The sequence below is a fragment of the Anolis sagrei genome, chromosome 5 (genome assembly GCF_037176765.1).
Source record: "Anolis sagrei isolate rAnoSag1 chromosome 5, rAnoSag1.mat, whole genome shotgun sequence".
Taxonomy (NCBI): domain Eukaryota; kingdom Metazoa; phylum Chordata; class Lepidosauria; order Squamata; family Dactyloidae; genus Anolis; species Anolis sagrei.
Window position 1 is genome coordinate 113,318,952 of NC_090025.1, and position 17,801 is coordinate 113,336,752.

The following is a 17,801-nucleotide window of genomic DNA, read 5'->3' on the forward strand; positions in this document are numbered from 1 at the left end:
GACGAACGGCCAGGGATTCTGGGAGATGAAGTCCAAAACTCCTGGAGGACCAGACTTTGGGAAGACACTGCATGAGGAAGAGGAGGAGGCGGATTCCAATGTGAGGAGCTCATTCTAAAAAGGGCGGATCCCAATGCAAAGCAATGGGAGGAAAAGCTGGGAAAGAAAACAGTTCTCCCCGTTTGACTGTGTTGCAATGAATGGACCCCCGTCGGGCTTTTGAGGCTGGCAGACAGCCTGCGAGTACTGCGCATGCGTTTGGGAAGCGTGGGGGGGGGGAGGAGGAGGCGAGGACCCCGTCGCTGTGACGTGGCTGCCTCTTGCGCACGCGCAAGTGTCCCGCTGTGCTTCTTGCCGGCGGTGAGGAGAGCAGCCTCTCCTCCGCATCCGCGTCGCCTGTGTCGTCACCGGCGCGCGGGGCACCTGGGGGCGGGGCCTTTGCCTCGGGGGCCGGCGCGCGGAGGCGGAGGCGGCAGAGCGGCGTCGGCGGCAACAGCAGCAGCAACGAGGCGCGCGCCCTTTCCCTCCTTTCCCTCCCTCCCTCCCTCCTTCCTCGCGCCGCTGAGGGAAAGAAGAAACCCTTTCGGAGCTTGAGATGAGGCGCCTGCTGCTGCTCCTGCTGCTCCTGCCGCTGCCTGAGGCGGGCGCCGCCCTCGCCGCTTCCTCGACGCCGGCCAGAGACGGGGCCCGGAGGGGAAGCAGCAGCGCCAGCGGCGTCGGCGGGGCTGCCCCGGCCTCCTTCTCTTCCTTCTCCTCCTCCTCCTCCTCCTCTTCATCCTCCTCCTCCTCCTCGAGGCCCCTGGGGACAGGTAAAAAGGCGGGGAAGCCGAGGCGGGCTTGGCAGCATCCCCGCGGCTCCGGGCATGCGCAGAAGACCGTCGCTGTCTGGAGGGGACCCGGGTTTCAGCCGCGCGCGGGATGGGCGAAGGAACGCGGGTTGGCTGCCACGTCACGCGGGGAAACGAGGGGAAGGGCGCCCTGCTGGTGCCTGGGGCCGACACGTGTCCGTCGAAGCCGGGATGCGCAGCGTCTCTGCGCCCCCGTGATTCTGTGTAAGGTGTGAAGGGGGAGAGCTTGGTACTTCCTGGAATGTGTCAGTGAGCTTCCAGGGTGCTTCCAGGAGATCTGATGAAGGAGGGTTCAGGAAGTGTTTGCATCTAGATCCTCTTTGGCAGCACCGAGGCTTTCCTCTTTCTTTCCTTCCCCCCATCTTCCCTTCCATCCATCCTTCTTTCCTTCCTTCTGCCCTTCCTTTTCTTCCTTCCTTCTTTCCTTCCTTCTTTCTTTCTGTCCTTCCTTCTTTACTTCCTTCTTCTGTCCTTCCTTCTGCCCTTCCTTCCTTTCTTCTTTCTTTCCTTCCTTCCTTCTTTCATTCCTCCCTTCCATCTTCCCTTCATTCCTTCCTTCCTTCTTTCCTTCTTTCCTTCCTTCCTTCTGCCCTTCCTTTTCTTCCTTCTTTCCTTTCTTCTTTCTTTCTGTACTTCCTGCTTTACTTCCTTCTTCTGTCCTTCCTTCTACCCTTCCTTCCTTCTTTCATTCATTCCTTCCTTTCTTTTTTCTTTCTTCCCTTCCATCTTCCCTTCCTTCTTTCCTTCCTTCCTTCTGCCCTTCCTTTTCTTCCTTCTTCCTTTCTTTCTTTCTTTCTTTCTTTCTGTCCTTCCTTCTTTACTTCCTTCTTCTGTCCTTCCTTCTGCCCTTCCTTTCTTCTTTCTTTCCTTCCTTCCTTCTTTCATTCCTTCCTTTCTTCTTTCCTTCCTTCCTTCCTTCTCTCCTTCTTTGTTTCTTTCCTCCTTTCTTTCTTTCCTTCTTTTTCCTTTTGTTCTTTCCTTCTGTCTTTCCTTCTTTCTGTCTTCCTTCCTTCTGTCCTTCTTTCTTTCCTTCTTCCCTCCTTCCTTCTTTCCTTCCTTCCTCCTCTAAGATGTTATGTGCGTGAAACAAGGGAAGGCAATCATTAAAATGAACTCTAAACTGAACTAGTTGGTGGCATTTCAGTCCATGAGGGGCCCTTGACGATTTAGTTGCTCTTAATCAGAGCTTTCCAAACATTCCTTCCTTCTTCCTTCCTTTTCTTCCTTCCTTCTGTCCTTCCCTCATGGTGTGATGTGTGTGAAAGGCAGTTGCTAAAATGAAGTCTAAGCGGAACTAGTTTTTGGCATTTCATCCAACGAGGAACCCTTGACAATTTGTTTGGTCAACATTCCGCACATCCTGTTGGTCTCTATCAGAGCTTTCCAAACATTTCATGTTGACGATCCACTTTTTAGACATTTAAGGGCACATTATTACTATTATATTTCTTCTTTTCTAAGTCACACTCCCCCCCTCCCCATATAAACATCTGTAAAAATGGGGTGCGTTTCAGAATTGCAGGTGTATCTTATGTAATTTTGTTGTTGTTAGTACTGAAATTAGAGTGCGTCCTACAATCAATGGCTCTTACAATTGAAGAAATACAGTACTAACTTTATTTATACTCCACCTTTCTCCTTGTGAGAACTCAAGGCGGTTGACAGTTCAGTTTCAGAAATAAATGGAAATTTACTTTTAGGGCACATGGAGGAAATTGGTTGCATACATCTTAATACCTGTGTTAAGGTATAGGATAGACACTTATGGTTCAGAACCAGAATGCCTTGAATTCATGTGCACTACATCTAAGTTTTTCTGTTTTTCACAGCTTTTCAAATATTTCATGTTGGTAACACACTTTTTAGACATGCATCATTTTGTGACACAGTAATTCAGTTTCATTAGCAAACCAGAGGTTAAAGCAACCCCTTATAATGCATTTATAAATTGGACGTAATATGTGGAGATGCAACCTATCTCATGAAAAACTTTCAGTTATATTTTGTAAAAAGATAGGATTTATTGCTTGTTTCACATAGACTCAGAGGTTTCTTGTTACATCCATGTGACACCCTTACATGCTGTAGGTGACACACTAATGCAGGGGTAGGGAACCTTCGGCTCTCCAGGTGTGGTGGACTTCAACTCCCACAATTCCTTGAGGCTCGGCATTCACCCCAAAGGCTTACACGAGCCTCAAGGAATTGTGGGAGTTGAAGTCCACCACACCTGGAGAGCCGAAGGTTCCCTACCCCTGCACTAATGTGTCACGACACACAGTTTGGAAACCCTGATCTATATGCCAAAAGATAGACAGCATTGTGTCCTTTCAGTGTTTATCGATTGGAGCAGGAGGAGTCGAATCTGCATTCAGCATTGCACGAACCAGCCTCAGTTCTAATTTTCGATTAGCAAAGTACTTTATGCACTTGGTTTGCTCCTTTGTGTTTTCAAACATCCCCCCCCCCCCCAAATCCAGAGGAAACTCTCACTGCTCTTCCTGCCACTAGTTAATCTTCCAGAAGAAACAGATGACAACTGAGCATTTGGTGTGTGTTTGAATTACTGTTCTGAAAGAGCAGCAGCAATGCGGAATAGAGGCTGCTTCCTTGGCAATCCCACACTTCCGACTCACTATTAGCCTACAGGAAGTTTGCATAAAAGTGTCCAAAGGTTTTTTTTTTTTTTTACTATTATTGGGGAGAAAAGATACAGCATATTCACCTTATCTTTGTCTGTGTATTTTATAGTTGTGTGTCATTGAGTACGTTTTCATCTGCCTTCAGGACAGTCATAACTGTTTTGCTCAGTTATCTCGTTTTTGGATTTTGTGCTGTGCAAGACAGCAAAAGACACTGTTTAGCACATTAGGGAAATTTTAAGCAGAGAGAAGGAAGTTGGGACAAAATAAACAGCCCCATGAAAGGCTGATAAAATATTATCAACAGGAAGGCTTACTGTAAGGCTGGGGAATTTTTTTCCCCAGGAAAGAGACTCACCATTCTAGTTTTTGCAAATAAAAAGATGGAATGTAGATTGCTCTGGTGGAAGATTAAGGGACATGATGAAACCCAGTATCTGAATTTATAGCCCTGGGTGCCTGCATGCATTTGGTGTAAGAAGGTACATATACACAGTTAAATATATTTAATGAGAAATTGGTATGTATGAAACAAGCAATTCATATTGAGAAACTTAAAACAATTATTTTACTCCTCTACTCCCCACCCTTCAACATGTTGATTGTTCTGCCACTCTGATTATAGTCCTCTGTTGACAGTGAGTTTCCACTTCAAGCTTGCTGGTAAACTAGAAAGTATAAGTTTAAACAGTATTAACTGGACATAGAAAGTGAAAATGTGGCTCTGGGATTACGCCTTCAAAGAATAATTTTAGTGCAATAATAGATAAGGTATATGTGCAATGACTATTGGAATGGCCCTGGATTATGATTATGGATGACATGGTTTTAATATTGAATGTAATTTTTAAATGTTTAATATACATTAATTTAAAATTTCAATTTAATTGTTATTTAATAGTTTTAAATTAATTGTTTTAATTTAATTTAATTGTTTTGAGACATTGAATAGTTGCCTATATGTAAAGCCGCCTTGAGTCCCCTTTGAGGTTAAGAAAGGAGGGGTATAAATAGGGTAAGTAAATAAATAAATAGTCAATGCAGTTGCTACCCAAACAGTTTACAGTTAACATTTTCAACTTTGAAGATGCCAGTAAATGAAAAGTATACACTCAAACAATGAGAAAAGAACATTTTTTTCTCTCTTTAAAAATGGCCCTCTACACCCAGCACGCTAAAAATTTGATTATGATGCTGGATTACACTATGGAGTTGTCATCATACTCGACTGCACTGCACCTCTGCACTAGGAAAATGGATATAATGGATATAAGAACACAGACTACTTTGTACAGTGGGCATAACTCATGCTGCCTCAGCTGCAGCCGTGATTCCTGCATAATAGTGATGGATTTTGTCTGCGTTCAAACTTTGAGAAAAAACTCCTCATCATTCAACAAGATCAGAGTTATTAAAAGATCAGTAACTTCTGGTTTTGCTGCTTCCTTGGCATAGACACACTACTCTCTTAGTTCAACATCTTGGATTGCTGAATTGGTTTCTCTGGTGCTCTCTATTACTAAAGACCACTCTTTCCTTGCCCCGACCAGGTTAAAAATGAATAAAGAAGTTAGTTGTTCAGCCAGTGGGTGTGTCACGCTAAACTCTTCGTCTGTATGGAGAACTTTGCTTGATTAAATGTCAGTCATAATTACTATTTTATTTATTGACTAAAAACTCTTAAAAGTCAAAAAAGTAAAATGAATAGGAGGAATATGGTTTGCCCTAGAGACTTTTTTTTTTAAAAAAGAGAAAACTTGGAAAGCAAGACTATGTAAATCTTGAAATATTCCAGCTTGTCAGTAGGGCCAATTATGCAGACCCTGTGTTGGCACATGGCAGTCATTGACTCTCAAGTCAAACCCGCATTTCTTTCTCCTAACAGGTTAAACCTGAGATGAAAAAGATTGTGGTCTGATTCTTTCCCTTTAACCTGCTTTTTTTTGGTGGTTGGATCCTGCACCAAGATGTGGTGATGTTTTTGTTATTTTTGTATAGAAACCATTATTTGCCTTTTGGGATCATGCAAACATATATATAATTGTAGTGTATTTGTATTTCACTGATATGAGGTGGAGGAGTGTGAGTTTCAAAGGTGCTTTTGCTATGGGGCAAATTGGGATGGAGGTCAGTGATTTTGGGAAAGATCCTTTGCTGTTGCTTCTGGTAACTCAGATTCTGAGCATTTCATTCTTTTTGTTAGCACCAATAGGTGCTCACTGCAGCCACTTCCCACATCCAATGTTTGAGGGACAATTAAGGGTCAGGGAATCTCAGCAGGTTCTCTCATTGAGATGCTGGAAGAAAACCCAGACCTTGTCCCTTTTCTTGTCAAAGTGAAGGAGGATTGGAATGGGAACCATTTTCTCAGAGTCAGTCCCGCTGAAGGCTCTGGAGCTTACTATGAAGTAGGAGTAGACTGTGTAGAGCAGAGGAGTATGTGCAAGTAAAGCACACATCAAAATGAACAATTTGAGAAGATATTGGATCTGTGCACGTGTGCGTATACAAGTATAAATATAAGTAAAAATATTTCCTGAAAAAAATAAACAGGTTCACATCCTGGGGAAAGTTTTAAAAAAACATTGCTGGCCCCAGCTTAACTGAATTTATGTTTTCATGCAGTACTTGAGTTCCTTTTTATGAGTGCTGGTCTGGCCCTGTGATTTTACAGTGGTATGGGACTTGCAAGCTCAGGTCAGAATCAGACTACAGAAAATTCTCAGGTGAAGACTTGGATCAAAAATAACTTTCAGAAGATTGAGAAGAGAATCAGAAAATATATTGTGTACCTGGGAGGACACATTGTTGCAATTGTTTTCTGTGCTGGCTATTCGGAAGGGACACTGTTGCTGTCTTTGTGGGTACTTGCAGAGATTAGCTTACCTCATATAAGAGCTGCCAAAGTAAAAGATCAAGAAGGGCTGGAGGAGTTCACTTTGGCATCTCCCTTCTTAAATGCTCGAAGCTTATATTCTGGAGGAAATGTAAACCACCTCCCAGCTATCCAGTGATGCTTGTGCACATCATTGGCATGCACACACATAATCTGGTCAGCAAGAGTACTTTAAATGTGAAAAAGTGCTTCCTTCCCCTTATTTCCCTTTTCTTTTGCCTCAGAAATTGTCATTATAGTGTTGGAAAATGTGTTTTCTTTCTATCCTCCTGGGCCAGTGGTGTGACATCAACAGCATATTAATATAACATCAACAATGCAGGACTGTGCTTTGCTTTGCCTGGCCATGTAGGTACCTATTGTTCGAGAAAGCAATATCTATCATAATCCAGGTTTCCTTGCATTCTTCTGACAGCCCAACATTAGTTCTAAATACGCTTGGAAAAAGAATTCAGCCTGGAAATAAAGGAGAATTGTTGCCAGGGTTTAAGATTTTACCTGCTCCAGCTATAACCCTGTATGTTTTGTCTCCACAGTACCTTTCAGCTGCAGCACACAGGGATGTGGTGCTGTTTACATTGCTGTACTGGTGCTGTGCAGAATTGCTTCCAGTCTGAATTGATAGCTTTTAAAAATCAGTATATGTCCACATTTTAGAGATTTAAAGGAGCTATCCATGGCTCTGTACACAATTTAGGGATAGTGTTGTGCATTTTAGATAATTTGGAAAGTTCAGACGAAAAACCTGGAGGATATCCACAGCCATTCTGGCATGGTAGTGACCAGCTGTCATTGGTTGTTTCCCTTGTTCGGTCTTGTACAAATATTTAGTGGCAGCAACAGGCAGAGAGGGAGTAGGATCTGACAGCAACAGCAGAGGAATGCTTGTTCTATTTCCCACCCATCTGCAGTTTTGTTGAGAAGTGATCATGGTGCTTTCATTGCTTAACTGTATGTATGTACATTCACACTGGAATTTGTAAACTAGAGATTAATGTTAGGCTGAAGAAAAGTACATATTCTCTAATAGTGCCACCTTACACATGTTTAGTTGGAAGTATATTATGTTGACCATAACATAAATCTCCACATTGAGTTAGGCATTGATTTTGCTACATACTCTTGTTGTCTTGCCTTTTTCCCCAGTCTGGGACTCAAGGTGGCTTATAAAAGGTGAAATGGGTACAACTGAAAATGTCACAGTGCAGAAATAAAAATGATTACAAACCATCAATAAAATTAAAAGCAATTTAGAAAGATTATTAAAAAGAACAATAAATCTAAAAAAAAAGTACAGAGATGGCCCTTTCCCTTTTTGTAGTTGACCATCAGAGGCTTTTTGAAACAAACAAATAAACAAGCCTTTTTCTGTCTTGTGTTGAGTGGCAGAACACACCCTAAAATGTGCAATTGAATGCACATACAAATCCACATGGTCATTATATGTGTGTGTCCTATGCAGAAAAGCATTGCATGGATAGTGCCACTTCCATAGCCTTGAAATGAAACAGAATCTGCTTCTGTAGGGGATCTTTTGGTAGGCAGAAGACACCAGATTCTGGTGATTCGTTTTAGTGCTGCTGACTTCCTAAATCAGTGGTTCTCAACCTGTGGGTCCCCAGATGTTTTGGCCTCCAACTCCCAGAAATCCTGACACCCGGTAAACTGGCTGGGATTTCTGGGAGTTGTAGGCCAAAACACCCGAGGACCCACAGGTTGAAAACCACTACCCTGAATGAATGTATTCAGGATTGAAGCTTTAGCTGCGAAGGAATATTTTTGTGGACTTAAAAAAAATGTGGGATGGGGCGATGGGAATGGGTGATCCTCCCAGATGTTTTTAGGCTGGAAGTCCCATTATCTCTACCCAACATATCTAATGGTGAAGAATGATGATGTTCCTGTTTAATAACATTTGAAAGACCACACATTCCACACTTCTAATGTAGTTTTCTTGTCCTGGAATAATGTTGAGCAGGAGAAGAGGCAAATTTACTTCCCCAGAAAAGTTATATTCAGATTTTTCTGTAGCTGCAGAAAAATAAGTTTAATATAAAGTGTAGGGGAATGTGCTAATTTCTGTTGTGCTGTTAGTGTTCTGTTCAAAATATTATCTGGAAAGTGGTGTTTATTTTATTTCTCTAAAATGCATGAAGTATATTGGCCTCTTAATGGTATTCTTGTATTCCTCTCATGGTAGCAATAATCCAAAGGCCACTGAAAGAGATTTCTACAAACTTTTCTGTTTTTGAGTCAAGCATTCTAGTCTCTCAACATAATGCTACACATTATTTTTATCTTGCAATAGAGAAGCAAGTAGATTGGGTTGGGTTTGATCTCAATTTTGAAGGATAATTTAAAGCTTTTCTGAACCCTTGGCAGACCATACCATTTGACAGTGGCCTGCTTGACATTTTGGGTGACCAAAAGTCACTTCCAACCATGTATATGTGTTTTTAGCTTCAGAGTGCTTCTGTATGAGCCAAAATAGGTCCTTGGAATTTTCATGTGAAAAAAACCAACATTATTTCACCAGTGCTCTCCCTTCTCCCCAAAGCATTGAAACTTTGGATTTTCCAAGGTTTGAGGGAACTAGAATGACAAACAGTCTTCTCCATAACCTTGAAGTGGATGGAGAAGAAATGATGTGACCTGCCATTCATACTATATTTCTTAGGAATTTTTTAAAATAGATTTTAGAGTTACTTTGCCATGGTGCTCTGGAATTGGAAATAGAATGGTTCTAGCACTTTTGAAATGCTTGAACAATAGTTAAGTAACCTGGATGGAGATGTGCATTTGCTTTTTTCTTTGGACAATTTGACAATATCACTCAATGATATTGTGTGGTTGGAAGGTAGGGGTTGGGATTAGTGAACAGGCCAAGCCTGTTTTCAGAGTATTAATTCCACTTAACTCACAACTTTTTCTAGCACAGAACTTTAAGTGTTGCAGTCCAGCAACATTGGAGACATACATTCTAGACCAGGCATGGGCAAACTTTGGTCATTCAGCTGGCTGGGATTTCTGGGAGTTGAAGCCCAAAACACCTGGAGGGATTAAATTTGTCTGTGTCTGTTCATATTCTTTCCTTTGGTCACTTTTGTGATTTATCATAATTCACATTGTTAGATAATAATAGGCAACATGCGATATGGGTTTGGTGAAGAGGATGGTAAATTGCCATTGTTCAAGGTTCTTGTTTGGATTAAATGGATATAGGCATACACAGAGCACATTATTTTGAAATACATACATGAAGAGCTTTCAGTGATGGGGTTGGAAATGGAAATTAGAATCAAATGTTTCTCCATGCTATCATGAGTAACGATATCATCACATGCAAAACAGTGTTCAGTGAATCTATAGTCAACATTTCTCTTTTGTTTAGTTAAGGTTCTTGCAAAACCTTACCCAAAGTGGTTTCGTTAGGAAGGGAGACTATTTTTCCTTGGAATACTTCTGTATTCCAAAAAGTAATACCATGTTCCAGCATATATGAAAATATAATAAAATCAAAAGTTGTGGCATGTTCCAGCATAAATCAAAATATAAGATGATATAGGATGATAAAGATAAGGACAAACAGACTGAGAAATAGTATTTATCATAGAGCTTTGACTATATTGAACTCCATGGTTTCACATTGATGTGGCCTTGGAGGCTGTGTGGTGATTGTTGGAGTATGGGGAATGGGTATGTTGTTTTTGTGAGGTGTGCTGGGAAAAGCATTTAATTTTACTGTGCAGTGTACAATGACGATAAAGTTATTTTATTCTATAATCAAAGAAAATATAAAATAAATACTTCCCTCTCCAAGCTAAAGTCTCAACGTTTCAATTCATTAGTCTTAATAACAACTGAAAAACTTCAAGAAATCAGAACTAATCAAAATACTAAAAGATAGTACAGTGACACTGGCAATGAAGATACGCATAGTCAAAGCAATGGTATTTCCCATAGTAATCTGTGGATATGAGAGCTGGACTATAAGGAAGTCTGAGTGAAGGAAGATAGACACTTTTGAACTGTGGTGCTGGAGGAAAATTCTGAGAGTGCCTTGGACTGCAAGAAGATCCAACCAGTCCATACTTCAGGAAATAAAGCCCGACTGCTCATTGGAGGGAAGTATATTAGAGGCAAAGATGAAGTACTTTGCCCACATCATGAGAAGACAGGAAAGCTTGGAGAAGACAATGTTTTTAATCGTGTCAGGTGCAACTTGAGAAACTGCAAGTCGCTTCTGGTATGAGAGAATTGGCAGTCTGCAAGGACGTTGCCCAGGGGACGCCCGGATGATTTGATGTTTTTATCATCCTTGTGGGAGGCTTCTCTCATGTCCCCGCATGAGAAGACAATGATGCTGGGGGAAGTGGAAGAAAAAAGAAAGAGGGACTGACCAAGGGCAAGATGGGTGGATGGTATCCTTGACGTGACTGGCTTGACTCTGAAGGAGCTGGGGATGGTGATGGCCAACAGGGATCTCTGGCATGGGCTGGTCCATGAGATCATGAAGAGTCGGAAGCGACTGAACAAATAAACAACAAAGTACAGTCTTGTGAATTCTCCAGAAATTTTCATCAGGCTAGTTGGTGCAAAAATCACGGGCTAATGAAAAATATCGACTAAAATCCAAAATTTTAAAAAGATCTGATCCAGCTCTTGGAATCTGTAATTAATCTGTATCATGATATTGTAGACAAATAGATTTGTTAATGGTACATGTATCAGATCTCTAGTAACAACTAATAGTACATTTTGGGGGAAATAAGTCAAAGCTGATCCCCATTTCTAAAAAAAAAAAAGATCATCTGGCTTTATCTATCTGTCATATCTATTTCTTGCCTTGGGGAAAAACACACACGTTTCTGAGAAGACAGAGAGCAAAGGGAGTGAGGATGATGTGTACAAGAGCAAATATGGGGATTAAGTTTAGTAAAGGTACCATATCATAGAAGATAAGTAGGAATAGCTCTGGTGAGCACTTGGATGGAAGACTGCCAACAAATCCTAGATCCTATTTTGCAGAGGAAGGAATTGTCATTACCACTTCAAATATTCCTTGCCTAAGAAAACCCTATGAAATTCATGTACTTGCCTTTAATTAACATGCTACTTGAAGGCACATGCATAGACAGAACCGTAGGTAAAATTAATATCTGGCTTGTACTACCGTCCTCTCTTTTCTTGATCATTGATATGCTTCCGTAGTTTAGAGGATCTATGTAGCAGAAGTGGGACCTATCAGTTACTGTGGTTTCTGTGCCAGTTGTAGATGTCTGTTGCTCCATAGTTTAACTCAACTAAGAATGAGCAGGTTGGTATGCCTGAAGTTCAATTTTGCCACCTTCCTGTAGACTACATTCATTTTTACTCCCCTATGAAAAAATGGCAGTACAAAGATTAATAAGAAGATAGGAGCATATGGTTGCTAGCTTTCTAAATGCCTCATTTCCTTCCTAAGAAACAGGGCATTACCAGTTGCATCTTCTGAGTACCTTTATTCTCAGGGTCTTGAGGACCCTAAGTGAGTTTACAAGAGCAAAATGACATAGTTGAAAAGAGACAGCTTTTCATGTTTGGAAGGGAAGGTCACGCATACCTGTGGCTTTCCTTCTCTGAACAAAGAATGTTCATTTATGAATGCCCTGGACCTCTGAGACCTGAAAAATAGCTAATTGAGACAAGGATTTTTGGGAATGACATTGGGGAACTTTCAGGCAGTACTTTGAGGCTGTATTTGGGCCACAAATAACAGATAGGGAGCAGTTGGGATGTCTGCATGCAGTTCATGGACTATAAAAGTTCTACCTTTGAACTGGGTAAGACAGAGGATTGCACTTGGTAGTTTTAGTGGAGTATCACTATTATTGGAAATGGTTCTTGCAGTAATCTTAGTGTAATGATAGCAGATATAAAAATTAGAATGTACAGCAGTTATCAGCACATTTTTAAGTAAGAAGAAGAAAACCAGAATGTTTAACTCTCTCTCTCTCTCTATATATATATGTGTGTGTGTGTGTGTGTGCGCGCGCGCGCATTATTTTCAGGATCTTAAGACGAATAACTTGGAGCAAATGGGGCTGTTGATTAGGAACTCTTAATAACATGTTATACCCAAGTGAAAATTTAGGGAGATAACTATACCATATCTGTTAGTGCTCATGACAAGACTCCATCAGTTACATAATGGTTTGTGGCTCATTCTCTTTAAATTCAGTTATCATTCTGGAGTGTTGGTTGCTGTGGAAACTGAGCTATGCGACACCTACAATTGCAAATTCATTACATAACTGTTGTATACTTTTAAATGGCAATATTTGTAAGAATTCAGCATTTGCATCAACCACTAGCAATAAAGCATATTCTTTTGAATGTAGTAAACATAAGAAACTTGAGCCCACAAATTACTACATATCTGAAATATGTGTTTTGGACATTATGTAAGAGCCAATTGTTTTCAGTTGGGAATGCTCATGCTCGCTTCTATCATTTCCATAGTAACGAGAACTTCAGAAATGTAGCAGAAAGGATACAAAGTAGAAACTTTTTGGCATTCTGTGCGCATTTGAATGGGTAAAATTTGCCAAGAGCCCTCAGTCTTTGGGTACACACACAGTCCCTTTGAGATCAAGCCGTACTGATGGATGGCTGCAAAAGGAGAGCACCCACGTGTCCATCTTGGGTCATTTGAAAAGAGCTGGCCAAGGTGCTGAAAAGGGTTCAGTACCTTGGATCGGTTTTCAAAACTTCAGACTAAAATATAGAATGTATTTGCAGTCTCACTAACATGGGAGCTTCCAACAACTGCTAGTGTTCACAGTGTGCTTCTAGGTAGACTTGTTAAAGCAGAGCTGTGGCCCAAGCTAAGCATTGGGATGTCAACCACTGATGATCATGCCTCTGGGATCTTTGATCAGCTAAGAATGTTATAAGAGCCATTACCATAGATGTTCAGACAGACAGATACTTTTCAGATGTTGCAGAATAGATTTGGCTAATCCAATTGGGTACATGAGAATCCATACTCTAAAGCAATATTTCCAAAACAGGTCTTCCAGGTATTCTGAACGTCGGCTTCTAAAATCCGTGATCATTGTACAAGGCAGCAGGGACCTCAAGGAATTGAAGTCCAAAACACGTGGAGGACTAGAGTTTAGGAATCTCTGTTTTAGAATAACATATTGTTAGTTTTATTTTTCTTTCTAAAAGAGGAAAGATTTATACTCTTTTCTTTCTTTTCAGTCTCATTCATCATGTGCCATAAATATGATGTTTTAACTTTGGAGTTCATGTCCAGTGCTTCTCTCTGGTTTCTTTTTGTTAGCATACTTTCTGAAAGGATTAGCTGCTGTCAATGGAATACAAGAATTATTGTGTTGAATTTGAAATGCTGATTACTGCAGCCTTATAGATCCATAAAAATAATGAATTTTCATGTCCTTGTTACTTAACAGATAATGAATTGCTTTGAAGGAATTTAAATTTATCCTGAACACATGTTTAAGAGCCGCCTGTTAGCCCAGATCTGTTTTGCTCCACTTTGAATTGTATTGCAAGGCATGCAATATTATCTCTTTGATACAAAATTCATAGCTGTGTAGGATAAGGTTCATAAACCTCCCTCTTCAGTATAGATATTTGGCTTGCTCTGATTATCCCCCCTTCCCCCTTTTAGGCAGGTATAGCACACTTTTCGTTCCTCAGTGTTATCTGAGAGATGTTAGAGATTCAATCTTAATTATTTAGCAACTGCAGTGGCAACATTTTTATATTGTTTTTAATCATTTTAAAGTAAATTTCATGCATATGATTTCACTGCAGTTTAAATTCTAGGAAAATGGCTTGTCACTTGAAGGTTTCTAGAAATATTATTTCCTTATATAGGTTTGAGGGCATGCAAGCCTCAAATAAAAATGGTTTGCTTAACCTTTTTTCTCATAATAAAGAGAACTCTTTTACATTTTTAGTAGTTTATAAAAATATATAAGGTAAACACTTCGAAATGAATTATCATCCTTTCAGGCATAGCTGAAACTAGGATGTTTTACATTCAACTACAGGTCAGGGAGCTCATACACCATTTTCCATCCAATATGACTACTTTTTATAATGTAAGTGTTCTTAAAAATATACTCTAAACTGCTTTTGTTAAGCTTGTATAAAGAATAATTTTAGCGGAATGTATTTTTTCCAGTCATTAATGGCATTGCATACTGTTCTTCTGAGACCACATAAAAGAGCAGGTTTTGACAAAAACTAAATTCTTGTTTCTACAATTTGATAAACCCTTTCTCAGTTATTTCTACCTGATTTCATAAGAGAAACTATTCAATTGGTTTTGTTCCTGTTTTTATAACAGCTGTTATCTGGCTTTTGGTGCTATTTATCTTCACCAAAGTTTCTTCTAGAACAGGAAATTCACTCCTGCTACCACAAGCTATTTTTGATGACATATTTATTTTATTATCTATTCTGCAGATTGATGTGTTTGTATTTATTTCAGGGGTTTTATAATATAATACGGAACAATATCAACTTTATGCAAATAATTCAAATTGGTACCCATGTAAGGCAGCAGGCCCGTCTAGTTCAGTAGGCTGTTTTTGAAAGGAACAAATGTCTAGGATATTTATGAGCTTGATATGAATTCAATAGCTGTCTTTTGTTTCCAACCCCCACCGACTAGTATCTCGTGGGATATTGCCTCTGGACATGGACATTATGACCTCTGGCTTCATACCTTGTTTTGAATGTGCTGTATTCCCCCTTTCATCCCAACCTCCCCCCTCCCCACAGTATATATGCATGTGTGTGTGTGTGTGTGTGTGTGTGTGTGGGAGAGAGAGAGAGAGATACTAGCTGTCCCCTGCATGCGTTACTGTGGCCTAGTCTGGTGATCTGGAAAATAAAGTAATGAGAAAGTGTTGGTTTGTGATATATGTAATTTCTTTATGCTTGTGGGTAAACAGTATTTTTGCTGTTTCTTTGTCAGTGTTGATGTAGAGATTGTATGGTTTGCCTACTTTGAAACATGCAACATATAACTCTCCTTTAGGGGTCCCTTTCAAACCTATGATACTATATTTGTCATATACATATATATTTGTGTGTATGAATAATATATATCTATCTACATCTATGGCTGGATGGTTCTTTGTCAGGAGGACTTTGATTATGTTTTCTTGCCCTGGTGAAGGGAGTTGGACTGGATGGCCTTAAGGCAGAATTCCTCAACCTGGTGGTTGGGACCCCTGGGTGGGTTGCAAGTGGGGTGTCAGAAGGGTCACCAGAGACCATCAGAAAACATGGTATTTTCTGTTGTTCATGTGGGCTCTGTGTGGGAAGTCTGGCCCAATTCTATTGTTGGTGGGGTTCAGAATGCTCTTTGCTTGTAGGTGAACTTTAAATCCCAGTAACTACAACTCCCAAATGTCAAGGTCTATTTTCCCCAAACTCCATCTGTGTTCATATTTTGGCATATGGAGTATTCATGCCAAGTTTGTTCTAGATCCTTCATTGTTTGAGTCCACGGTGCTCTCTGGATGTAGGTGAACTGCAACTCCAAAACTCAAGGTCAATGGCCACCAAACCCTTTTAGTGCTTTCTGTTGGTCATGAGAGTCCTGTGTGCCAAGTTTGGTTCAATTCCATCATTTTATTGCTCTTTTATTGTAGGTTAACTATAAATTCTAGCAACTATAACTTTCAAATGACAAAATCAATTTTCTTTTAGTGGTGTTTACTCCTTGGGTTAGTAGGTGTCTTGAGGCCAAATTTGGTGGCAATTCGTCCAGTGGGTTTTGAGTTGTGATGTCACTCAAAATGAAAAGAGCACGAGATGAAGTATTTTCTGCTCATTGTTCTGGATCGATACTAAGGGTGGATCTATGGGTCCATTTTTGACCTCCACTGCTGTGGCTGTTCAACTGATGTTCATTGATAAAACACTAACTATAATTAAAACAAGCAGGGCATATTTGATTTAATCAGATCTCCTGTTTCATCTCAGCAAATACAGCTTTTAACTATATTCGGTTTAATTTTTCTGAATCTCCTAGAATTCCATTATTAGGGAAATGTGTTATTTTTGCATGTCTTCAGGATGTTTCTGAAAGGCCTTGTTTTCCTCTGAAGCTAAGAGAGTGTAACTTGACAAAGGTCACTCAACAGGTTTCCATGGCCGAGCAAGGATTCAAATGCAGGTCTCCAGAGTTGTAATTCAACGCTCAGACCACAAATCTAGCTCTCAAAAAAGTGTGACATAAATGAATAAATAACAATAACAGTCACATCAGTCCTTTGAAAGCAAGCAGGCTTACTGCAGTACGGCCTTGGGAGTCTGTTTACAGCTTCTGAGTTCATGTGTCCCTGATCTACAGCATGCCAGTCATTTGCATTGGGTCACCTAGAGTGTTGGTATTATGGAAGAAGAAGAAAAAGATCTCACCAATGTAGTTGTTTCATGCCAGGCATAATTTTAGAAATCACTGCCACATTTTGTCCTCATGAAGGAAGCAGGATGTTGGACTAGCTGTGTCTTTGATCTGATCCTGCAGGCATATTCTTATGTTCTGCTAATGTCTATGATGAGCAACACTTTGCTTATGTAGCTGTTGTTTTACATGCTGAAGTGCCAACTGGAAATACTTGCAGAGTTTTTATATGTTATTATATGAGCTTGCATAGTATAATTCTTAAAGCGCTCCCAACATTTGGTAAATTAAGTCTTTCCTTTATAAGTCCATTTGTTCTGTCAAATTAGTGTTAAATGAGCATTACTTGTAATTAACAGAAACGGAATAAAAGAACACAAACAGTCATGCAATGCAAATGAGAACGGTAAAACAGCCTTCTTGTTTTTCAAACACACCCTGGCAATGAGCCACCATGGCCAGATTTCTATCTTGTCAGTTTCCGCTTTCGCATTGCCCACTGTATACACATGCACACACGTATACATGCTTATGGCATAATGGGGGGTGATGTGAACAGTGAAGGCATCCTGGTCTATGCTAGACTCATGGGTAAATGTTAATTAATCAGGAACGATGTAATCCAAATGTAATCCATCTTACATTTTACATCTTCATTTACCCATCAGAGATTGGAGAAAGAGACATTAAAATGAGAAAGAGACCTTCTACACTAACACAAATTGTGGGCCTGATCTGGTATCCCAGGCACTGGATCAGGCTCATATGGTGTTCTGATTGGGACTCTTTCAACTGCCTTGCAGGTGCAAGGGAGTCCCTACTACCTAGCCTGGTTCTATTTAAGAACTGACACAATTGTCTTCACAGCTCTGAAATTGGGAGAAAGTCTGAGTCCTAGATCAGATTATCTGGCAGTGGAAACTCATATAATCCAGTTTAAAGGAGATAATCTGGGATCAGATCCTGGGATATATATAGGG

The 17,801-nt window shown here is 40.3% G+C and overlaps 1 protein-coding gene across 3 annotated transcripts in view; it reads left to right on the forward strand.

The window, feature by feature from the left end:
• Nucleotides 1-359: 359 nt before the first annotated feature.
• Nucleotides 360-17,801, forward strand: part of STIM2 (stromal interaction molecule 2) — a 74,407-nt gene continuing 56,965 nt past the window's right edge. Inside the window, exon 1 of one of the 3 annotated variants that reach the window (XM_060777856.2) lies at nt 360-809. In XM_060777856.2, coding sequence (XP_060633839.2) covers nt 596-809 — 214 coding nt within the window. In that variant the 5' untranslated portion in view covers nt 360-595. The other 2 variants (XM_060777857.2, XM_067468999.1) reach the window with 2 other exon arrangements.